The following is a 26,359-nucleotide window of genomic DNA, read 5'->3' on the forward strand; positions in this document are numbered from 1 at the left end:
AGCAGCTTTAAGCCTCATTCATCCTGACAAAAGTGGGAGCAGAATATTTGAAATAAAAGAAATATCCCTTTGTGAAGCAGAAAACGGAATTATTAGAAAATTAAGACAGCCTCCAAGATAGTGCATGTGAGACTGGGACATGGAAAGACAAGTCTGAACAACAGAGAATAAGAGAGAGAGGGGGGATTGATTTTAGCAAAAACCCACCCAAATATGCTTTGTGGCAGAACCCCCCTCCCCCCGATGCCTGAAACCATTTTCCATCCATTAGACACTGTAAGAGCAGATACGACCTTTCGTACTTCCACATCTGACAAACAACAAAAGGGTATCATGGAGTCTGCAGTACTATTGGAAAGACACATATTGAAATGTCCAGTCAGCAAAGAGATTGGTAGATGGCAACAGCCCTGGAGACCAGGAACCTTATTTTATAGGGGATTAACTGAGATGCCTCATTAATCTAATGGCAAGTGCAGATGAGCACATTCACTACCATATCAATGTGCTTCTTCACTGATCTGATGATCGTCATCAAACTCAGTGGTCAACTCACTGCACACAATTATACTTTCACATTATAAGGATTTGCACTGGTGGATTGGCATACTACTTTAGGACAGTCAAACTAAGTGCAGGGTGAGTACGTATTCATCATTGAAATCACTCCCCATTACCACCAGCAACATCCATGGTCAGATATGAAATTTCATTGGGGCTTCTTGCTTTTTCTTTTCTTTTTCCCCCAGCATTAACACAGACCTTTTAGATGTGTGGGATTACCAAGAAGAATGGTTCCCCCAAAAGATGTCCTCCTGCCCAGCATCATTTAGAAAATGGGAATCTCTCGATGACTTCCAACTTGATGTGTGTATTTTTTATTTTTGTCGTCAAAGCTACCTTATGGCAACCCTGCAGAGATTTCAAGGCAAGAGACGTTCGAAGGTGGTTTGCCATTGCCTGGCTCTGTGTCACAACCCTGGTATTCCTGGGAGGTCTCCCATCCAAATACTTGCCAGGGTCAAAGCTAGGAGTGTATGACTGGCCCAAAGTCACCCAGCAAATTTCCATGGCAGAGTGGGGATTTGAACCTGGGTTTCCCAGATCCAAGTCTGACACCTTAACCACTATACCATGCTGGCTCTCCTGGGGAAGGGGATAAATGACCCTAAAATAAGGAAAACTCTAATTTAGCAGCTGATTATGAGATGCCAATCATTCTATAATCTGACCTCTGATATATCTAGGAGACAAAACCGGGCAAGAGTAAAACATCATAGGAGCAACTCGGGGTCATTACAGACCCCAAATATCAACCCTATATATTTACATTGTTGAACTATAAACAATAATAATTAAATGTCATACATTTGATGTCTAGATTCAAATCCAGGAGCACTTTGGAGACCTATACAATTTTCAGGGTATAAACATGTACCCTGAAACCTGTTGATCTCTAAGGTGTTACCAGACTAAAATCTAGCTCTTCTACTGGAGACTAACATCGGTAGCCTGTGGTACTTTTTATTGAAATTAGTATCGAAGGCACCTTATTGTTTTTAATTATGACTGACTAGAGGGTGTAATGAATTCAAGCAATTGAATTAATGGAGGGTGCACAGTGAATTCAATAATCAGAAGACTTAGATGGCATTTATAGATAGAAATTAATACCGGCACACACAAGCCCAAGAGCTGCCCAGATTTAACTGCAGCAGAAAAACCTAACATTGCTGAGATAACCAAGAGATTTAGAGGGAGCCTTGTCTTCTATCTCCCCCTTTGTCTGAATCCCACAAATGCCACCCGTTGGGCAGGAGGGACTCCACCAACCATATTTGCCCTTTTTGCTTCCTGCCGTTTTTCCTTCCAGTTCAGTTCCATCTGTGCACTTAAACTTAATGCTCTCAGGTACTATATCAAACTTTGTTTGTCTCATTCGAAGTGAGAATGAATTCAGGAAGCCAGACTTGCATGATTCTTCGCCATACCAGTCACCGTATCTCTGAAAACAAGAAAAGAACAGTTGGGGGTGGAGGGAGCTTTCACATAATGAGTATGTCTCCTTGGATCCATTCAATGCAGTGGCAGTGGGGGGAGGGGATGTTCCATATGTATTTGTTGGGGATATGATCCCATAAGTGGTGGGGGTGAGTGCTGTAAATAACAGGTCTCCTCATGCTGTAAAATCAGGTAACTGCTAAAGCCATATGAAAGGAGGACAGCTTTTCAAAATTACAGTCCTATGCTTGCTGAGCTTTGGTCTTCGACCTCTTAAAATGACTATCCAAAAGCCCACAGTTTCTGTAAAAGCATTTCTGAACCTCCTTTTTTCTGGATTGTGCTCCTGAGTTACCGTGCATTCCAAAGGGGGGGTGTGAGTCCTCTTAGGAGGTGGTGTGACCTCTGTGGCAGCATGTGTCTAAACACGGATTTAGACGTACTTATGCTGCCACCGAGGGCAGTTCCGCCGGAGCATGAGTGGCACGGAGCCATGCCCCTCTGCCAGTGCAGCCTCTCCGTGGCGCAGGCCACAGCGTACAATGGCCGCTCCAGTGCAGGGGGGGCGTTCCTGGGGTGGGCCGGGGGAGGAGCCACCGGTTAGGCGGCTCCCTATTCTTGTTCGGCTGCTTACGCCAGCGGCGAAAACGGCTGGGCAGCGCCTGCTTTTTAGCAGGCACAGCCTCGCTGTTTTCAATGGGGCTTTTAGCCGCCAGCTCAGGAATGGGCTGACACTCTCTACCACACTATCCAGAACTTCTTTATATGCTCCTCTTTCTCCAAATGCGTTTTCACCTTCTGCAGTTAAATCCTTCACATTTCTATCCGGTTTTTCACCCTCGCTTTCCTTTTCCATCTTTACTTACACACATTCCTTAAGTCAGTTCATATCCTTCCATGCATTAGACACTGTAAGAGTAGATACAACCTTTCGTACTTCCACATCTGTCAAACTAGTCAGGGTAGCATGGGGTCTGCAGAACTGTTGGAAAGACACATATTGAAATGTCCAGTCAGCAAAGAGATTGGTAGATGGCAATAGTCCTGGAAACCAGGAACCTCATTTGATAGGAAATTAACTGAGATGTGAGGAGTTAATAGACTCAAATCTAGCTCTTCTACTGCAGACCAACATGGGTAGACTGTGGAACATTTTATTGAAATTATTATTAAAGGCACCTTATTGTATTTATTTATGACTGAATGGAGGGTGTAATGAATCCAAAGCAATTGAGTTAATGGAGGATGCATAGTGAATCGAAATAATCAGAAGACATAGATGGCATTTATCGACAGAAATTAATACAGGCACACACAAGCCCAAGATTTAACTGCAACAGAAAAACCTGACATCCGTGACTTTAGCGAGATACTTAGAAGAAGAATATGACGTCTCCCCCTTTGTCTTAATCCCACAAATGCCACCCATTGGACAGGAAGGACTCCACGAACCATATGCACCCCCTCTGGTACGTTTTCTTTTTCCTTCCAGTACAGTTCCATCTGTGCACTTAAACTTAATGTTCTCAGGTTGTATATCCACCACTGGTTGTGTCACTCGAAGTGCAAATGAATTCAGGAAGCCAGACTTGCATGACCCTTGCTCAAACCAATGACCAAGCCTTTGAAAAACAGAAAAGAACAGTTGGGGGGAGTTTTCACATAATGAGTATGTCTCCTTGGATCCATACAATGCCCGGGGGGTGGGGGTGTTGAATACATATTTGTTGGGGATATGATCACATAAGTGGTGGGGGTGTCTGCCACAAATAACAGGTCTCCTCATGCTGGAAAATCTTTCATCTGTTCATTCCTGCAAATCAGGTTACTGCTAAAGCCATATGAAAGGAGGCCAGCTTTTGAAAATTACAATCATAAGAACATAACAACATAAGAACATAAGAAAAGCCATGCTGGATCAGACCAAGGTCCATCAAGTCCAGCAGTCTGTTCACACAGTGGCCAGCCAGGTGCCTCTAGCAAGCCCACAAACAAGATAACTGCAGCAGCATTATCTTGCCTGTGTTCCAAAGCATCTAATATATTCGGCATGATCCTATGATCACGGAGAGAACAAGTATGCATCATGACTAGTATCCATTTTTACTAGTAGCCACGAATAGCCCTCTCCTCCATGAACATGTCCGCTCCCCTCTCAAAGCCTTCCAAGTTGGCAGCCATCACCACATCCTGCAGCAGGGAGTTCCACAATTTAACTATGTGTTGTGTGAAGAAATTCTTCCTTTTATCAGTTTTGAATCTCTCACACTCCAGCTTCAGCAGATGACCCCGTGTTCTAGTATTATAAGAAAGGGAGAAAAGCTTCTCCCTGTCCACTCTCTTATAGGCCACTTATAGGCCTCTATCATGTCTCCCCTTAACCGCCTCCTTGCTGAGTTTTGGTCTTCAACCTCTTAAAATGACTCTCCAAAAGCCCAGTGTTTCTGTAAAAACATTTCTGAACATCCTTTTTTGTTTTTCAGCATTCTGCTCCTGAGTTATTCTCCACCACACTATCCACTACTTCTTTATGTACTCCTCTACCTCCAAAGGCATTTTCACCTTCTGCAGTTAAATCCTTCACATTTCTGTCTGTTTTTTCACCCTAACTTTTATTTTTCATTACTTCTTAAGCTTTATAGAAGAACTTTATATTGCTGATACACCTTCTGCCCTGTTTCCTGAATAATATTACATTGAACCTGGAAAACATAATGATTAGTTACTACTCATACAGTGAAGGCTCAACTCCATCGTACTTTACCACGAACCTGTCCCATTTTTGCAAGCATCCTTGTGAAACGCTCCAAGATGTTAGGGCACTTGCAAGTCAGACAAGAGGCTTGTAAAATATACACAGGTGTCTGTCAGTTCACATCCTTCACCAGGTCAGAAACTGAATCCTTATATTCCCAGATGAGCGGTGGAGTAGCCTGCTATGTTGGAGGATCTTCAGATAAAGTACAGCCTTTAGCCAGGGCTTCTCTTGACTGTAAATGAAACTGCCTACCAGGGTTGATAGGAATGGTCGTTTTTCTGGCATACCACGTTGAATTAAGCGCCAAGAAAACCAAATTTCCACCAATCCCAGCAATCCAGCAATATGTCGGCATCAGCAGCTTCCAGCTGGCTGTGCATGTGATGATGAATGCAGCCAATTGGGCAAAAGCAAAGACACTCAAAGCACTGCTCAGTTAAATGGTGACTGAATCGTCAATATGGGGAAGTGGATGAGAGAAGGCAAGCCCCATATATATAACGAATGTGTGACATTTGACATGTTTTTACTTATAAGATTCCTATCATCATTCAGCCCCCTTCCTCTCACACCCAGCAGCACTGCCAGCTTCCACCCGTACTTGCCCTAACCATAGACTTTCCTCTGCCAGCTGTATCTTGTGCCTCCCCCTCTCCCACAAACCTCCAACCTGCCCAGCAAGTGCCACCCAAACATCCCCATCTGTTCGCACCTAGCGGCGGAACTGCCCCAGTGACATGCAAAACACTGTCCTGTCTTGCCCTGCAAGGCATCTGGGCATGAGCGGCTGTCCAAGTATCTTCGCTGGCAATATGCCACTCTCCCAATGTAATATACTCCAGGAAGCAGGGCAGAAGGTGTATCAGCAATATAAAGTTCTTTGAAAGGTTAAGGCTTAAGGAACTTGTATAAGGAAAGATGGAAAGGGAAAGCAAGGCTGAAAGAAATGTGAAGGATGAAATGCATTTGGAGGAAGAAGCATATATAAAGTTCAACTGGGTAGTGTGGTGGAGAGTAACTCAGGAGCAGAATGCAGAAAAACCAAGGAGGAGGTTCGGAAATGCTTTTACAGAAACAATGCGCTTTGTCATTTTAAGAGGTCGAAGACCACAGCTCAGCATGAATAGGATTGTAATGATAAAAAGTGAGGGTAAAAAAAAAAGGAGAGAAATGTGAAGTATTTAAATGCCTTAGGAGGAAGGGGGGTATATAAAGAAGTAGTGGATAGTGCAGTGGAGAGTAACTAGAGAGCAGAATATTTTAAACCTAGAAATACCTTTCTTTCAAAAAGAAGAGAAAGTACTCACCTTCCCTCTCGGGGTGTGATGACTGCGCCATCTGTGCAATGCAGGCGGATGCCACTTATATAATGAAGCCTATAGTCAGGGATCTCATCGTTATGTACCTAAGAAAGTGCCAGAAACGGAAAGAGGTTTGCATGAGCTTTGGAAGTGAAAGAGAACTTCCATGTCAACAGGCAGTATACCTCCATGAATCAGATGCTGGAGAAAAACAATGGGACTACTTGTGAGCTTCTCAACTGCTGTTGGAAAAGAGGAAGTGCCTAGGGCCAATCAGTTCTGTGGCCCCATCAAGCAGCACAATTCTTCTGTACGTGTGAGCATTACAGATCCAGTTCCAGTGAGGAATGGGATTTCTGCCATTTCTATCACTTTGATACAAATTTGAAGAACTAATACCTTATTCTTAAAGGCCTCTCTTCACATCTAAGATGTACTATATCAATATATCTGAATGCCGCTGCCTGCTAGCCTGTCATGGGGTCAGTGAAGTAAGATTGCCAGGCCTACGCTGGCAACCGGCGGGAGATCAGATGAGGCAGGGACATGGAGGGGTGGCAGCCGTCAGCAACAGCGTGACATCAATTCCAGGGAAAACCCAGAAGTGCCACACTCTCCTCCACAAATTACTGAAATTTTTATGTAAAAAAGAGCAAGAGTCTGGTAGCACCTTAAAGACTAACAAAATTTCTGGCAGGGTATGAGCTTTCATGAGCCACAGCTCACTTCTTCACATACCTTTATGAAAATGTGATGGTTTTACCATAGAGTTTCTGGCAATTCCTAGAAAGGCATAAGGTCACTGAGTTATCCCAGAAGTGATGTCATGACCTCACCGACAACTAACTTTTTCTCTCTCTTGCCAGCCGTGGAGTGCCATTGGGCAATGTCCACTGGGGGCAGGAGCACAAGTACCTTCGCCGTGTGCTACCTTCTTTCTCCATACATTAATCTGATGCATAAAACACCCTATTGCTTTCTGTGTTGAAATATAATCCTGCTTTATTTTCTTCTAAAGTTCCTCACAGAATTTTTTTTTGCCGTCAAGTAATATCTGACTTATGGCAACCCTGCTGGGGCTTTCAAGGCAAGAGACCTTCAGAAGTGGTTTGCCATTGCCTGCCTCTGCGTCACGACCCTGGTATTCCTTGGAGGTTTCCCATTAAAATACTTGCCAGGGTGAACCCTGCTTTAGTGGTGTGCATTCAGTAAATTCAACTGGGAAAAATCCCCCAAAAATACTTTTCAGTATTTGGGTGGGGTTTACCAAGAAAAAAAAATATGGTGGCAATAAACGGGAGCCAAAAAGGCAGTTCTGAATAATACCATTTTTTTCCTTCCCCTCCTCCCACCCCCTTACGTTCTTGCTGGCTGAGATCAAATCCTAGCTGCCTCCCTCCTCCCTCCTCCTTGAGGAGGCAGGAGCTGGCAGCCAGTGCTGATCTAAATCCTTTGGGGAATAGATTCATTTTTCCTGCCAGCTCCCGCCTGTCTGAACCTTTTGTGGGGGGGGGGGGTCACATCCACATTGCCTGCCAGCTCCCACCTCCTTAGGGAGGTGGGAACCGCCAAGCAGCACCAATCTGAAACCCGGAGGGGGGGCTAGATTCACCTCCTTGAGGAGATGGGAGCTGGCCAGCAGTGATTGTTTGAACCCAGAGGGGACTAGGTCCGTGCTGCCTGCTGGGGTTCAGATCACCACATCTTGCCAAGAGTCATCAGGCTGCACAGATCTGATCCCCCTGGGGTTCAGACAGGACCTGCTTGTGGGCTCTGCTTCCCCCACCCCTCCTCGCAACAACATCTTAATTTTTGAGAATGAGTCGTGGGCAGGACCACAAAATGGCTGTCATAGGTGGCAAAGCCAAGTCACAAGATGGTTGCCCTTGGAGCAGGGGAATTACAAAAAATTGACAGGTCTGAAACCAGATATTTTCCTGTGGTGGGGGCAGCGATCTCCAAATGGATACTCCAAGCAGATCTTGCAATCTTCTGCTGCACTTCCTGCACCCAACAATGTTCAGTAAAATTGAGCCCTTTCCTTTGGGGAAGAAGCAAGTGGGATCCAGGAACCACATTGAGGAGTACCAACAGGTATGTTGAAGATCACTGCCCTGGTCACAACATTACACTGGATCCTTCAACATTCCTTTATCTTTCTTTCAATGAAAATATTTGCAAGACATCATGATGCCGTAACTGGGACTTTCCCTTTCTCCATCTTTCAGCAAGACCTCCTGTCAAGCACAAAACAAGATATAGGATACCTGTTACAAAGACTGTCTTGTCACTCTCTCCAGCAGCACCTACAAGTCAAAGCCCACTCCCAGAGTGTTATGATGAAGCAAATGGCTTGGTCTCTTTCTGGCTCTGGTATCGCATTGTTGTGAAATTAGATTATCACTAGTTCTAATGGTGTAGGTCCTATAAAGTGGGTTGAAGTACAATATCAGTATTTTAAACAAAACAAATAAAATATCCATCTGTGAAGCAGAAACTAAGAGAATAAAGTAGACATCACCTAAAAGAGCCATGTCATATGAGACTTGGGCATGGAGAACAGATCCTCAGGGAAGCAGAGATTACCTTTAGTGAAAACTTATTCGCATAGCCTTCGGGGCAGAATTCCGCTTTTCGCCAGCTTCCAGATTGCCCTCCATTAGTCACTGAAAGAGTGGAGATGATTCTTTGTCCTTCCACATGAGACAGACAGCAAGACAATAGCAGAGAGATCACACTAGCGATGGTAAGATGCATGTTGAATGTCCATTCAGCAGAGAGATGGGAAGATGACAGCAGCCCCGGAACCCAGGAGCCTTTATCCATGCAGTTAGTTAGTTGGGATGCCTCATTCATCCAATGGCAAATGCTGACAGGGACATTCATTACCATGTTAATAAGTTCTTGAACTGATCTAATCTTCCACAAGCTGAATAGTCAACCCATAGTACACAGTGAAATTTTCACATTATGAGGATTTGCATTGGTGAATTGGAACTCTCTGCTACAACAATCAACCCCAGGCACAGGGTGAGTGCATACTCATCCATGAGGAAAAGAATCCCTCAGTGCCTCCACAACCACTGTCCACATCTTTATTTTGAATTAATTCTAAGTACTACATAAAGCTCAGACAGACTTCCCCATCTCAGATGATAGGGCACATGACATGATGTACTTCTCTCTGACTTCAAGTTAGGCAACCCTTAAATACATATTGGGGAGACTTTGGCGATGGGTACTCTTGACAAACAAACACAGAGCACCAACAGCCAAGGATAAAAAAATAATAACATTACTACAATAGATGGCTAATGCTGCTCAGTTCAGAGATTGACAGGTCCTCCACCTTGTCTACCAATGACCGACCTGTGCCCTCAACATGTCAGCTGTGGATGCAAGAACAATATGCCACTCACAGATAGGAAAAGCAGAGGGGATCCCCTGTCTGAAACTTAGTAATGTCAGTTGTCTTCAGCATAAAAGGCTGAGGAGATTCCCCAGTGTCTGGATGTAGGTTTGGTAACTTCCAGGGGAGGCATGGCATTCTCCCAGAATTGCTACTGATCTCCAGACTACAGAAATCAATTCTGTTCGCACTTTCTATGTATTCCCACCAATGTATTAAGAGTTTGAAACTGTTATAAAAAAATACTGTTCACACTTTGTTTGGCCCCTTTAGCTGTGAAGACGTCTTCCAACCATTTTTTAGCCATGGCATCCAAAAACCCTTTTAAAGCAGTGTTTTTATAACATTTCCAAACTCTTGATACATTGCTGGGAATACCTAGTGTGGTAACAGCCCTGGTCTTTCCCTGTTCTAAAGGTGAAGGCTTTCTGGTCATGTGATTTTAGAGGAGTGGTTAGAATTAATCTCTTTGAGAGCTGCTCTGGGCACTATGCTAATTTGCATTGGGAGATTATCCTTATTCACTAACCCAGGGAGTGTATTTGAATGTTGGTTCTTGTAGGTTATCCGGGCTGTGTAACCGTGGTATTGGAATTTTCTTTCCTGATGTTTCGCCAGCAACTGTGGCAGGCATCTTCAGAGGATTAACACTGAAGGACAGTGTCTCTCAGTGTCAAGTGTGTAGGAAGAGTAATATATAGTCAGAAAGGGGTTGGGTTTGAGCTGAGTACTGTCCTGCAAAAGTAATGTGCTAATCATTGTCCTGTAAGTATCAAGATAATGTGTTAATGAGGGTATGGTATGTTAATATGGAACCATTGTATCCTGAAGTGATCTGTTAATGCGTGTAATCCAAGGCTAATCTGCATGGCTATTGTTGACTGTTGCCTTTGTTAGTCTGGAGGTTTTCAGAACAAAGCCTGTTCTGAAAACCTCCAGACTAACAAAGGCAACAGTCAACAATAGCCATGCAGATTAGCCTTGGATTACACGCATTAACAGATCACTTCAGGATACAATGGTTCCATATTAACATACCATACCCTCATTAGCACATTATCTTGATACTTACAGGACAATGATTAGCACATTACTTTTGCAGGACAGTACTCAGCTCAAACCCAATCCCTTTCTGACTATATATTACTCTTCCTACACACTTGACACTGAGAGACACTGTCCTTCAGTGTTAATCCTCTGAAGATGCCTGCCACAGTTGCTGGCGAAACGTCAGGAAAGAAAATTCCAAGACCACGGTTACACAGCCCAGATAACCTACAAGAACCAATGAACTCTGACCGTGAAAGCCTTCGACAATATTTTGTATTTGAATGGTTCAGATTTCTTTTGGAAATCTGCTAAATACTCTAGAATGTCTAAAAAGGGCTCACAAATGGCCCATTTGTCCAGATATATGATGATCTCATGGATTACCAATGAAGCCTTTTGCACAGAAGGGGGTACACACTTTGCATCACTATGCAATGGCATTTCATCACTACATTGCATCACTACATCACAATGCAATGGCATTTCATTTGATTTTATGTCCTGAAAGAGTCAGTGTCCGTTATCTGGCCAAACAAAGAAGGCTGTGTTATCTGGAATGCAGTGTTTGATGGTAAGAGAGCTAGTTTTCCATGTCAACCTAACCCAGGTAAGGGAGAATGAAATGATCCCACAATAAAGATAAAGGAGCACAGGGTGATTACTGACCCATGGGGTGACATCACATCATGACATTTACTTGGCAGACTATGTTTATGAGGTGATTTACCATTGCCTTCTCCAGTCGTCTACACCCACAATTATGTTCTTGACCTTGGAGCCCACACTGTGAGTAATGGCCTCCTTGTGAGCAAATGCCTGTTTACAATTCAGTGCCTACCACCAAGGAAATCAGAAAATTGTGGTGGGTGGAGTGGCACATATAAATGGCAGTGGAAGCTGGTCTTAAAAGGCACAAAGGTAGGGCCAGTTGATAAGGTGGCAACCTAATTTGTGTTCAGTTACATAGAGTAACAACAGTTACAGGTAAGTGCAACTCTGTTTTGCCTCCAAGATGTCCTCCTGTTCAGCATAATTTAGAGAATGGCAATCTCTCAATGACTTTCAACTTGATGTGCGTATTTTTTGTTGTTGTCAAGTCACAGCTGACTGATGAAACCCTGTAGAGTTTTCAAGGCAAGAGACATTTAGATGTGGTTTGCTATTGCCTGCCTTTGTTTCGCTCCCCTGGTATTCCTGGGAGGTCTCCCATCCAAATACTTGCCAGGGTCAAGGCTGAGAGAATGTGACTGGCACAAAGTCACCCAGCAAATTTCCAAGGCAGAGTGGGGATTTGAACCTGGGCTTCCCAGATCCAAGTCCAACACCTTAACCACTAACTATGCTGGCTGTCCCAGGGGTGGGTATAAATGACCCTCATTTAGCAGCTGACAATGAAATGCCAATCATTCTATAATCTGTCCTCTGATATTCTAGGAGAAAAAAACAGGGCAAGAGTAAAATATCATAGGAGCGACTTGAGGTCATTACAGAACCCAAATACCATCCCTATATATTGGCATCATTGAACTAAAAACAATAATATTGGTTCTTGTAGGTTATCCGGGCTGTGTGACCGTGGTCTTGGTATTTTCTTTCCTGACGTTTCGCCAGCAGCTGTGGCAGGCATCTTCAGAGGAGTAACACTGAAGGACAGTGTCTCAAGGACTGTGTCCTTCAGTGTTACTCCTCTGAAGATGCCGGCCACAGCTGCTGGCAAAACATCAGGAAAGAAAATACCAAGACCACGGTCACACAGCCCGGATAACCTACAAGAACCGATGAACTCTGACCGTGAAAGCCTTCGACAAAAACAATAATACTTTATCAAATTTCATACATTTGATGGCTAGATTCAAGTCCAGTAGCACTTTAGAAACCTATAGGATTTTCAGGGTATAAACTCTTGAAAGCTTTTACCCTGAAAACCTTATTGATCTCTAAGGTTCTACTAGTCTCAAACCAAGCTCTTCTACTGCAGACCAACATTGGTAGTCTCTGATACATTTTACTGAAATTACTATCAAAGGCACCTTTTTGTTTTTATTTATGATTGAATAGAGGGTGTAATTAATTCAAAGCAATTGAGTTAATTGAGGATGCACAGTGAATTCAAACAATCAGAAGACTTAGAGGGCATATATAGACAAAAATTAATACAGGCACACACAAGCCCAAGAGCTACCCAGATTTAATGGCAACAGAAAAACTTGACATCGTTGAGTCCACTGACATCTCGGTTAGGTTGCCTGCCTGTTATCTCCACCCTTGTCTGAATCCCACAAATGCCATGCTTTGGGCAGGAAGTACTCCACGAACCATATTTGCCCCAATCGATTCCTTTTCCTTCCAATTCAGTTCCATCTGTGCACTTAAACTTAATGTTGTCAGCTGCTGTAGCATCAGCCCATTTTACAGGTTCTGACACTTGAAGTGAGAATGAATTCAGGAAGCCAGACTTGCATGATTGTTGGTCAGACCAGTCACCGTACCTTTCAAAACAAGAAAAGAACAGTTGAGGGGAGTTTTCACATAATCAGTATGTCTCCTTGGATCCATTCAATGGAGGAGGGGAGTGGTCAATATGTATTTGTTGGGGATATGATCACATAAGTGGTGGGTGTGTCTGCCACAAATTGTGTGTAAAGTAGTTTGTGGCACCCCTATCCTATGTGGGAGGGAAGAAAAAAGCAGAAGCCCAGCCCAAAGGGCAATTGTGAGAGTAGCAGCCATCTGCCTTGAAAGCCACTAATTTCTATTGTCAACCTAAACCAGGTGGAGGAGAGTGACATGGTCCCAAAATGGTGGCCCGCAAAATGTTACCATGACCTAGAGTGAGTCCTTATTGTGAGTAATGAATTACTTGTGAGCAAAACCATGTTTACAAGTCAGCGATTACTAATAATGTGGAATTGTGGTCAATGGAAGGCTCAGGGACACAACCGGTAAAAAAAGATGGCAATCTCCTTGACTTCTGAAATTGTTCTGCCACTCCAGGGCCAAACTGGGTGAGAAGCTGGAGATCCTGCACCAGATCTTTTCCTTAAATTTCTTTAATAACACCTGAGGAGTGATACAAATTGGATCTACAGTTGAAGAAGCAGCATTAAGCTCTCTCCCCACTAGGGTCGTGCAAAAAAAAAAATTCAGTAAATTTCAGGTTCGGGTTTATTGGGCCTGATTTTTTTGGGGGGTAAAGCCAGAATAAGCCAAATACCCATACTAATAAAGGGGTATTTCAGCTTTATTTCCGGGTTTACCAAAAATTTTGCGTCCATTATAGTCTATGTGGATTTTTTTTCGAAGCTCCTGTGGGGACATTTTTGGAGGTAGTCACCAAATTTGCAACATGGTTGCAAGGAACTCTCCTTAGATTGAGTTTGGGACAGGGGGACTAATTTTATGGGCCCACAAAGGGGTCGTCCCCATCCTCCAGGCATTTGCAAGACAAGCTGTCCATTGGTTTTCCAGTTCAGAAGTTCAGCGTTGCTGTGGACTGGTGGAAAGAGCTGATTGGCAGGCTGGCACCTCAAAGTATGGGGCTCCCTTTGTAGCTGGGGTGAGTAGCATGATGTCCGTGCAAATTAACTTCCAAACTGAGGGGAAAGCAAGAAAAATAAGGCATGGAAAACATTTCTTTTGGTGACAAATGACATCCTGTGAACAATCCTTTATTATGCTCATCAAAAATCTGATTTCAAGAGATGGACACAGTGCGGGGAAACGAAGCCACTACTCAGGGCGACCTTCTTTTTGAAAACAGGTTTTCATGGGGCATAGGGTGTTGTGATATTGGAGCCAGCCAAAGGCAGCTCTTCTGAAGGAGATTGCTCATCCGCATGGGTGAGGAGTCTTCTTCAGAAGGCCAGTAAGCAGCTGAAGAAGCTGGCATTTTTTAGTTGGGGGGGTATATTCCTCCGGATGGGACTGGGTGAGCCCTGTCTTTTAAAGTGCAGATCAGCAGTTGGTCAGACCAAGTTGGCTCTGAATACACAACCCATACCTCAAAAGGGCCCCAACTATGGGGCCCTAACAAAACCAGTAAAAATAAGATAAAATATGGGAGAAAGCACAGCGCCATGCATCTAAGCAAAGGTGAATAGTGAACCCGAAAAAGCCAAATAATTATTCAGCTTTCCTGGAAATCATCTATTCGGCTTAGGGCAGATCCCCAGGTTTTGGTATTCAGTAAACCCGAAATCCCCCTTCTGGATGCACACCTTAATGTGGTGAGGGGGTTTGTGTGTGTCAGGGAAGCTGAGAGCAATACCGTAAGGGGTCTAGACTCTATCAAGAGACTAAACTCCTAGCAGAGTCACTCAAGACGGAATGGTCACAGCTGAGACACCAGACGAAGATGCATTCACCCCCTTAAAGGATCAATGGCCACATCCGCAGAAGAGAACAGGCAGTTCCAATGGGGATGGGGGCAGAGGAATCCCTGAAGGTTAGCTACTGGGCAGCAGCAGTAGTGGAAGGTGACACTGGTGGAGGATCTTTTGTAGACAACGGCAGTGCCACTACCGCTAACCCTGGTTAGTACTGCGCAGAAGAAGGCACTGGTAAACCACTTCTGACCAACCTTTACCTTGAAAACCCTATGATGAGACAATCCAAAATGAAAAAAGATATAGTGCTGGAAGATGGGACCCCCAGGTCGGATGGCACTCAATCTGCTACTGGGGTAGAGCAGAGGACAAGTACGAGTAGTGCTGTTCTTAATGATGCGATTGGACTAAAGCCGAAAGGACGTTCAGTGGTTGACATGAATAGATGCGAAAGGAAAGTCCGAAGCTTTTTGACGCATATAATAGGAACATGGAATGTGAGGAGCATAAATCAAGGTAAGCTTGAAATGGAATGTAAGGACATTTCAGTCCTGGGAGTAAGTGAATTAAAGTGGACTGGATTAGGACATTTTAATCAGAAAATTACAAAGTGTTTTATTCAGGGAATGACAAAAAGAGAAGAAATGGAGTTGCTTTAATAGTGAGGCAAGATGTAGCAAAGGCAGTCAGGAGCTATAATGCAAAGTCTGACCGAATAATATCAATCAGACTTCAGGGAAAGCCTATCAACATAAGCATCATTCAAGTTTATGCCCCAACTACAGATGCAGATGAGGAAGAAATTGAAAGTTTTTATGCCAGTGTTCATGAAGAAATTGATCACACACCTAAACAAGATATGCTGATAATCATAGTAGATTGGAACACAAAAGTAGGAAACAAAGCAGAATCAAATGTTGTTGGCAGATTTGGGCTAGGAGCACGGAATGAAGCAGGAGAACGCCTTGTAGAATTCTGTGAAGACAACAATCTGTTCATTGCAAACACATGTTTCAGGCAACCAAATAGACGATTGTATACATGGACATCACCAGACGGCCAGTATAGAAATCAAATAGATTATATAATTGGAAGCAGAAGATGGAGAAGCTCTATTCTCTTGGCCAAAACAAGACCAGGAGCCAACTGCGGTACAGCTCATGAATTGTTAATATCGAAAATCAAGATAAAGCTTAAGAAAAACACCAAAACATTCATAGCACCAAAATACAATCTAAGCAATATTCCGGAAGAGTTTAAAGACCATGTAAGGATCAGATTTGCATTACTGAGTTCAAGTGAATGTAATCCTGAAGAACTATGGGTGGAAACTAGAGATATTATCAAGGAAGAATGTGCAAAGAAAAACCTCGATGGATGTTGAGGAAACTCTTCAAATTGCCAGAGATAGACAAGAAGCAAAAGTAGAAGGTGAAAGAAATAGAATCAAATAGAAAACAAAAAGTCTAAGTGCAACGTTCCAGCGACTCGCACGTAGAGACAAAGAGACCTATTATAATAACCAGTGTAAAGAAATAGAAGAGAACAACAAAAAAGGAAGAACAAGAGATCTGTTCCACAAGATCCAAGAAATCAAAGAGAAATTTAAAGCACGGTTAGGCATGCTGAAAGATCAGCATGGAAATACATTATCTGAACAGGACAAAATAAAGAAAAGGTGGGAACAATACACTGAAGAAGTATACAGAAGAGATGAAAGGATAAAAGATTCTTTCCAAGAAGAATCTTTTGAAGAAGAACCTACAGTTTTAGAAAGTGAAGTGAAAGCCGATTGAGAGCAATCGGGAGAAACAAATCACCAGGAGCAGATGGGATATCAATAGAGCTATTCCAAGCCACAGAAACGGAGTCCATCAAAAACTTGACAAGAATATGCCAACAGATATGGAAAACAAAACAATGGCCCACAGACTGGAAATGATCCATTTACATTCCAATTCCCAAGAAAGGAGACATCAAAGATTGCAGCAACTATCGGACCATCGCATTAATTTCTCATGCAAGTAAAGTGATGCTCAAAATCTTACAGCAAAGGCTGTTACCATATATGGAACGAGAAATGCCTGATGTTCAAGCTGGTTTCAGAAAAGGAAGAGGCACTAGAGATCATATTGCAAATATACGCTAATTACTGGAGCATACGAGAGAATTTCAGAAGAAAATCAGCTTGTGTTTCATAGATTACAGCAAAGCTTTTGACTGTGTGAATCATGAAAAGCTATGGCTGGTTTTAAAGGAAATGGGTGTGCCACTACATCTGATCGTTTTGATGCGCAACCTGTACTCTGGGCAAGAGGCCACAGTTAGAACAGAATATGGAGAAACGGAATGGTTTCCAATTGGCAAAGGTGTCTGACAAGGATGTATTTTATCTCCCTATCTCTTCAATCTATATGCAGAACATATAATTAGGAAAACTGGATTAGAGTTAGATGAAGGTGGAGTGAAAATTGGAGGGAGGAACATTAATAATTTGAGATATGCTGATGACACTACATTACTGGCAGAAAATAGTGAAGATTTGAAACGACTACTGCTGAAAGTTAAAAGAGAAAGTGCCAAAGCAGGACTACAACTGAACATCAAGAAAACAAAAGTAATGACTACAAGAGAATTATACAACTTTAAGTTAACAATGAGGAAATTGAAATTGTTCAAGACTTTCTTTCCTTGGCTCCACCATCAACCAAAAGGGAGATTGCAGCCAAGAAATCAGAAGGAGATTGAGACTGGGAAGGGCAGCCATGAAGGAGCTAGAAAATATTCTGAAGTGTAAGGATGTGTCACTGGCCACCAAGACTAGATTAATTCATGCCATCATATTCCCTATTACTATGTATGGGTGTGAAAGCTGGACAGTGAAGAAAGCTGATAGGAAGAAAATAGATTCCTTTGAAATGTGGTGTTGGAGGAGAGTGTTACTGATTCCGTGGACTGCCAAAAAACCAAATCAGTGGGTTATAGATCAAATCAAGCCTGAACTGACCCTAGAAGCTAAAATGACTAAACTGAGGCTATCGTATTTTGGTCACGTCATGAGACAACAAGAGTCACTGGAAAAGATAGTCATGCTAGGAAAAGTTGAGGGCAGCAGGGAAAGAGGAAGACCCAACAAGATATGGATTGACTCAATAAAGGAAGCCACGCCCTTCAATTTGCAGGATCTGAGCAAGGCTGTCAAAGATAGGACATTTTGGAGGACTTTCATTCATAGGGTCGCCATGAGTCGGAGGCGACTCGACGGCACACACAAACCTGAAATCCAAATATTGCCGAAACGGCTAATTTAGGGTTTATTTTCGGTTTGGGTATATTGATATGCGCAACCCTACTCCACACATGACATTTTACAAATGTAAATTCTCCCCTTGAAACTGTGTTAGTGACTGAAAGAAGTTTAAAGAGATGACACACATCACTCTGGATCTCCATCTCATGTAGGGTTGCTAGGTCCTACCTGCCCACTGGTGGGGGATGGGGGGTAGAGTTTCCAGATCAAGCTTGGGAAACTTCTGGAGATCTGGGGATGGAGCCTAGGGAGGACAGGGACATCGGTGTACAATGTCATACTATTAACCCTCCAAAGCATCTATTTTCCCCAAGGGAACTGATCTCTGTAGCCTGGAGATGAACTGTAATTCTGAGGAATCCCCAGGTCCCACCTGCTTAGAATTGCCAGCTCCATGTTGGGAAATACCTGGAGATTTTGGGGGTGGTGCCTGAGGAGGGCGGGGTTTGGGGAGGGACTTCAATGCCATAGAGTCCAATTGCCAAAGTGGCCATTTTCTCCAGGTGAACTGATCTCTGTCACCTGGAGATCAGTTGCAATAGCGAGAGATCACCAGCCACCACCTGGAGGCTGGCAACCCTACACATGGAGGCTGGCAACCCTGATCTCATCTAGTCTGGCCTTTAGTTAGGGATAAAATTTCTGCTGTTCATCTTTGTTTTGTTTTGTGCTTGGGTTGAGGGCAGTAGTAGTAACGGAGAAAGAAGGGAAAAGACCTTATTGGAGGAAAATATGTGAAAGCTAGGAATACCTTTCTTTCAAAAAGAAGATAAAGTACTCACTTTCCCACTAGGGATGTGATGACTGAGCCATCTGTGCAATACAGGCGAATGCCATTTAGAGAACTATCATCATCGAAGGCACCCCGCTCGGCTTCTATCTAAGAAAGTGACAGAAACAAAAAGAGGTGCACATCAGCTTTGGAAGTAAAGGAGAACTTCCATATTGACAGGCAGTATACCTCCATGAATCAGATGCTGGAGAAAACAATGGGACTACTTGTGAGCTTCTCAACTTCTATTAGAAAAGAGGAAGTGCCTAAGGCCAGTCAATGTTGTGGCCTGATCAAGGAGAACAATTCTTCTGTGCGTATGAGCATTACAGATCCAGTTCCTGCGAGGAATAGGATTTCTGCCATTTCTATCACTTTGATCGAAATTTGAAGAAATAATACTTTATTCTTAAATGCCTCGCTTCACACCTAAGGTGTACTGTATCAGTATATCTGAATGCTGCTGCCTGCTAGTCTGTTGTGGGGTCGGTGAAGTAAGATTGGCAGGCCTACGTTGGCAACCGGTGGAAGACCAGATGCGGCAGGGACATGGGGGTGTGTGGAACCATCAGCAACAGTGTGACATCAGTTCCACAGACAACCCAGAAGTGCCACAGTCCTCTCTAGAAATCACTGAATATTTTATGGTTTTACCACAGACTTCCTGGCAATTCCTAGAAAGGTATGAGGTCACTGGGTTATCCCAGAAGTGATGTCACGCCCTCACCAACAACTATTTTTTTCTTTCTCTTGTCAGCCAGTGGAGTGCCAGTGGGCAAGGTCGATGGGGGGCAGGAGTTCTCCTCCCCACAGTGGGTACATGTTAATTCCACTCTGAGGATAACACAGTACACATGGCAGAAAGGGGCACAAGTACCTTCTTTCTCCATAGATTTAGCTGATGCATAAAACACCTAACTGCTTTCTCTATTAAAATACCTTCACCCTGCTTTATTTTCTTCCAAAGTTCCTCAGATTTTTATTTATTTATTTTTGCCTGCAAGTAATATCTGACTTATGGCAACCCCTGCTGGGGTTTTCAAGGCAAGATACGTTCAAAAGTGGTTTGTCTCTGCCTGCCTCAGCGTCATGTCCCTGGTATTCCTTGGAGGTCTCCATCCAAATACTTTCCAGGGTCCATTCTGCTTTAGGGGTGTGGATTTGGTAAACCCAGACTAGGAAAAAACCTGAAAAACATCTTTTTTGTATTAAGGGGGGCTTTTTTTTTAACCGGTAAAAAAATGGCTACAATAAAAGGCAGCCAAAAAAAAAAGGGAATTGAAACAAGGCCACATTTTTTCAGCATTATTTGGCCCCTCCAAGCAGAGGGCAAGCAATGCCGATATGAACCCCAGTGGGACCAGATTCGTGTTGCAAGCTGTACAGGGTGTGGGCAAACTGTGAGGATCTGAACCCACCCCCCCAGAGACGCAGGACTGAACGATGGGCTCCCTGGAGCCCAGAGCTCAGCTCTGAGCCACTTATTTTTTGGGTTTGGGTTTAATAATACCACAAAATTTCAAATTTTTCAAAAAGCTTTTTGGATTTATCAAAAAAATCTGGGTTTATTAAGCCCAAACCCAAAAACCTGTACACCCCTACCCTGCTTAGCTTCTGATGGCTGATGAGATCAGACTAGTCTGGGCTATCCAGGTCAGGGCTCCTCACAGAATACCATCACTAAAATGAATGAGAATTGCAGTGTCCACTCTATTATCATTTTGAGTCTATACACTGCTCTGAGTCATAGGGGAAGGGTGTGAGATAAAGACACAGTAAATAAATCTTTAAACCACCAAAATTCAAAAACCCAGCTGAGGAAAATAGTAACAACATTTAGCAATAGAAATCTCTCTCCAGGAAACAGAAAGTGATACATGTATGTGTGTATACTTTTAAGTGATCTTTCAAGAGCTACTTTCTGTTTCCCCCCTCAAGATCTATATGGGAGGGTCCCAGGGTTTCCAGGTCCCTCTTTGCCACCAGCGGGAGATTTTTGGGGGTAGAGCCTGAGGAGGGCAGGGTTTGGGAAGGGGAGGGACTTCAATGCAATAGAGTCCAATTGCCAAAGTGGGCATTTTCTCCAGGTGAACTGATCTCTATTGGCAGGAGATCAGTTGTAACAGCAGGAGATCTCCAGCTAATACCTGGAGGTTGGCAACCCTAGAGGGCCCTCACTTATACCTTGTTCTGTGTGTGTGCTAGTTGCAGTCTTCGGGTATGTAGATTAGGTTTTTTCCAACTATGAGTGTTCTCTCCCAGTTGGAAGCAATAAAGAGACCTGTTATTGAAGCTACCGGAATCTCCTGGGTGCTGGCTGGTGAACAGGGCACTGGGGTGATCTGATAGGTAAGCTTACCACACCCACCATGCCTCAGAGGATACTACACAGAATAATGACATCTGCTTGAAATAGGGATGCCAGCTCCAGGAAATAACTGGAGATTTTGGGGGTAGGACCTGAGGAGGATGGGGTTTAGGGAGGGGAGGGACTTCAGTGTGGTATAATCCCATAGAGTCCACATTCCAAAGCGGCCATATTCTCCAGGTGAACTGATGTCTGTCATCTGGAGCTCAGTTTTAAAAGCAGGATATCTCCAGCCACCACCTGGAGGTTGGCAACCCTAGTTTGAAAGCTCCCTAAAACAAAACTAGTCTTCCAAGGTTCTGTCAGAGGTGGTGCCAAGGAGGCCCAAAAGAAAGGGGTGCACTAGGCTTCTTGCCACCACTTAGAGTAAACTCATTCCTGTTTCTGATCAGGTAGACATGCTGGGAATTCCTATTTGGATTGCCACCATGAGTGATAGGGAGAAAGGGCCTAAAACTTTCCCCGGTGTTGCTTTCCTGATCCAAAACAGCCTCAGGAAGCCAATATGTGCCCCATTGGGGAAAGTAATGTGTAGCCCTTCAGTAAAAGTGTAACGTATTGGTACACTTAAGCTTTTTTTGCCCTCCTTGCAACAACATCTTAATTTTTGAGAATGGCTGACATAGGAGGCAGAACCAATCCTCGGAGCAGGGGAATTACAAAAGTTGGCAGGTCTGAAGCCAAACATTCTCTTATGATGAGGGCAGCTATTTCCAAATGGGTGTTCCATGCAGATCCTGAGGTCTTCTGCTACATTTTCTCCACCCAAAAACATTCAGTAAAATTGAGCCCTTTCCTTTGGGGAAGAAACAAGTGGGCTCCAGGTACCACATTGAGGAGTACCAACAGGTATGTTGAAGATCACTGCCCTGGTCACAACATTACACTGGATACTTCAACATTCCTTTATCTTCCCTTCAATGAAATATTTGCAAGAAGACATCATGGTGCCATAACTGGGGCTTTCCCTCTCTCCATCTTTCAGCAAGACCTCCTGTCAGGCATAAAACAAGACATAGAATCCCTGTTACAAAGACTATCCTGTCACTCTCTCCAGCAGCACCTACATGCCAAAGCTACCCACTCCCAGAGTGTTACGATGGGGCAAATGGCTTGCTCTCTTCCTGGCACTGGTATTGGAATTTTTGTGAAATTAGATTATTGCTAATTTAAATATTGTCGGTCCTATTGAGTGGGCAAAAGTACAATATCAATATTTTAAACAAAATGAATAAAACATCCATTTGTGAAGCGGGAACTAAGAGAAGAAGAAAGTAGACATCACCTAAGAGAGCCACATCATATGAGACTCGAGCACAGAGAACAGATCCTAAGGGATTACCTTTAGTGAAAACTTATCCACGTAGCCTTTGGGACAGGATTGCACTTCTCCCCAGTCACCCAATTTTCCTCCATTAGTCACTGAAAGAGTAGAGATGAATTTTCGTCCTTCCACATCAGACAGACAGCAAGACAATAGCAGGGAGGTCACACTAGCAATGGTAAGCTGCATGTTGAATATCCATTCAGCAGAAAGATGGGAAGATGACAGCAGCCCCAGGACCCAGGAGCCTTAATTCATGCAGTTAGCTAGCTGGGATGCCTCATTCATCCAGTGGCAAATGCAAGCAGGGACATTCATTATCATATTAATGAGTTCTTGAACTGATATAATCTTCCACAAGCTGAGTAGTCAACTCATAGTACACAATGAAACTTTCACATTATGAGGATTTGCGTTGGTGGATTGGAACTCTACCCTACAGCAATCAATCCGGGGCGCAGGGTGAGTGCATATTCCTCCATGAGGAAAAGAATCCCTCACTGCCTCCACAACCACTGTCCACATCTTGAGCTTGAAATAACTCTAAGCACTATATAAACCCCAGGCAGATTTCCTCATCTCAGATGATAGGGCAGATGGCATGATGTACTTCTCTCTGACTTCATGTTAGGCACTAGGGCTGTTGAAAGCAAAAAAATTCAGTTTAATTCGGTTTCAGGTTTAAATGGCCTTTTTTTATTCAGGAAAAACCGAATGTTGAATTCCCCTGTACCGGTTTAGGTGGAAATTTGGCTTTAAATTCGGGATTCCTGAATAATTCGGCCATTTAAACACATTAAATGCATTTCATGGCTTTTCTCAGCTCCTGCGGGGCCATTTCTGCAGATAGAGGTCCCAGATTTTCAGGGTAGCTAGAAGGGACTCTCCTTGCAAGAACCCCCGAGTTTGGTAAAGATTTGGTCAGGGGGTCCGGAGTTATGGGGTCTGGAAGGGGTCACCCCATCCTCCTCCATTCAAATGCATTGGCAAAGTGGCTGTGTTCAGACTTTTAATTTGATCTTACCAGTGTATCTGAATGGAGAAGATGGGCTTAAAACAGTGGGTAAGTTCACCCCACACCTCCATAGAGACAAAGTGTATCACATTGTATCTCTATGAAGGCACCGGGCGAACTTTCCCACCCACAGTTTAAAGCCCAGTCGCGTAAAGCCAGATATTTGGGAATGGCAAATTCAGCTTTGTCAATCTCCCGTATTTTGTGGACTCAGTAAACCCAAACCAGAAATTTACTGAATTTGCATTTATTCTGTATTTTTCCAATTCGGTTTTTACCGAATCAACAGCCCTATTAGGCACACCTTAAATACATATTGGGGGACTTTGGTGATGGGTACTCTTGAAAAAGAAAACACTGAGCACCAACAATCAAGGATGAGAGAAAATAACATTAATACAATAGATGTTTAATGCTGCTTGGTTCAGAGATTTACAGGTCCTCCACCTTGTCTACCAATGACCAACCTGTGCCCTCAACACATCAGCTGTGGATGCAAGAACAATATGCCGCTCACAGATAGGAATAGCAGAGAGGTTCCCCTATCTGAAATTTAGTAATGTCAGTAGTCTTCAGCATGGGACTCACACAGGGAGAAGCTGAGGAGATACCCGTTTCTGAATGTAGGTTTGGTAACTTCCAGGTGATGCATGGCATTCTCCCAGAATTATAACTCATATCCAGACTACAGAAATCAATTTCCCTGGAGAAAATGGCCAACTTTTGGGGGTAGACAATATGACCTCACATTCCTGCTGAGCTCCCTCCCCTCTTCAGACTCTGCCCTCCCCAGGCGCCACCCCCAAATTTCCAGGGATCTCCCAACCCGGAACTGGCAACTCTATGTGAATGGTTGTGTTCTGGTAAGGGAGAATATGGGATGGCACCTACAGGTTCACAATCCTCCCCTCACATCAATGCTGGTATGAGGTAAATCATGCAGGCTGCATGACAGGGATAAGAGATAGAGACTGAAGGTTGACAGGCAGCAGGACAATGGTAATGTGAATCACTAGAAGGGGTAGTCATTTATAGGGTTGCCAGCAGTCAGCTGGCAAACAGCATGTAAGGGAGGGGATGGAGGGAATGGCATTGTGTTAGTAGCATGATGTAGCTTCCAGCAAATACCTGGAAGTGACATCACATTGCTGACATGAAACTCTAGGATTCAGACAAATTTCTATGGTAAGATCATAGAGTTGGGTCCCAATCCTTGAGCATCACATTGGCATTGCATCACCAATATGACATCACTTTTAGGTATTTGCAAAAAATGATGTTGTGTGTTGGCGCAATGCCTATTTTCTGGCAATTTCCCCCCCACCCCCACTGAATGGCAGTGAGCAACAAAGAGTGAGATCAGGAGGAGTCCTGGTCTCCCTAGTCACATGGCATGTCAAGAAGCAAAATTATTGGAACTCTGGGCAGCTAATCAGTGTAACTAAACCATCCACAGTAATTGGGCTGATGGTGCAAAATCCATCTCATCCAGAATATTTTAGCAGACAGATCTATGCAGGGTTTGAGCCTGGAACATCATCCATGCCACTCTAGTGCTGTTCCACAGCAGGATGTCTTCCTCTGCACCTTCCCTAATCTTATGTGTATAGTTGGTTTCATGCCATGGCCAGCAGATAATTCCAAATGTCCCTTTTTGTTAAGCCAACCTAATGACTCCCCCACCCTTGTCCGGATCCCACAAATGCCACCCTCTTCGCAGGACTGGCTCCATGAGCCATGTTCTCCCCATTGCTGTCCACCTCCTTCCAGGTCAGTTTCATCTGAGCACTTCAACTTGAAGTTCTCGGCTGTTGCATCATCAGTTCTTGGGGTGGTGTGAGACGAAGTGAGAATGAACTCAGAAAGCCAGGCTTGCATGACTTTTCATTAGACTGCGTACCATACCTTTCTGAGCAAGAAAAAAACTGTTGGTGGGAGGTTTTACACAGTCATTCTGTGGCTGCCTTTCACTGATTGGTTACACTATTTTCACTGAAATCATGGTGTGGGAAAGAGTTACATATCCCTGTGTTGGGGCTATGATCACATAAGTCCAACCAGAAGTTCATGCTCTCCATGGTCCACTGGATTAACTTCTTATCAAATAAATTGTCAAGCTAAGTATCATACTTTTTTTTTTACCATCCCTAGATATCAACAGATTTTTATTCCAGAAAGATGTAATGCTCTATCATCAGTTGTTGTTGTTCTTTTTTTTTGGGGGGGGGAATGCAAATTTAAGCAAATTCCTTGATCTGAAAGGGAATAATGTTGTCTTTGTGGGAGTAATGTGGGAGTAATGTTGTACAGTCTGTTCCACATCTGTTTTTATCTTGTAGTCTTTATTCTATACCTTGATCTAATTTGCTGGCACCTGGACTTGTAAAACCTTCTGCTAGATCACTAGAAATTGTGGTTTCATATTTACTTTTTGGCAGAAAGATGATATTATAAGTGGCAAATCTCCTATGTTTAATTTATGCACTATGGTCATTGAACTGGAACTGAAATAAACTGACCTGGACTGATTGCAGGAAAAGGGAGTTCAAGAGGGCTGGGGTGGGGGGGTTCTAAAAAGCGAGATATTGAAGGCACAATCACAGACTATTATGATGAGAAGGAAAAATGGGAGGAACCTAAAGTAGCCAGTGGGGCTCCATAAACAGCTTTCTAAAGATCTGAGAATTTTAAAGACAGATTTAGGAAATGGAAGAAGGACCATCTAA

General features: G+C 43.5%; 1 protein-coding gene across 1 annotated transcript; it reads right to left on the bottom strand.

Annotated features, from left to right (window-relative positions):
* Positions 1 to 12,707: 12,707 nt before the first annotated feature.
* LOC130485657 (vitelline membrane outer layer protein 1-like) lies at positions 12,708 to 22,807 on the bottom strand. Its single transcript, XM_056858876.1, has 3 exons — positions 22,637 to 22,807; positions 18,937 to 19,034; positions 12,708 to 13,008 (listed from the first exon to the last, which is right to left on the bottom strand). The coding sequence occupies exons 1-3, from the start codon at positions 22,805 to 22,807 to the stop codon at positions 12,708 to 12,710; spliced, it is 570 nt and encodes a 189-aa protein (XP_056714854.1).
* Between the last annotated feature and the right edge of the window lie 3,552 nt (positions 22,808 to 26,359).

The sequence above is a fragment of the Euleptes europaea genome, chromosome 12, assembly GCF_029931775.1.
Source record: "Euleptes europaea isolate rEulEur1 chromosome 12, rEulEur1.hap1, whole genome shotgun sequence".
Taxonomy (NCBI): domain Eukaryota; kingdom Metazoa; phylum Chordata; class Lepidosauria; order Squamata; family Sphaerodactylidae; genus Euleptes; species Euleptes europaea.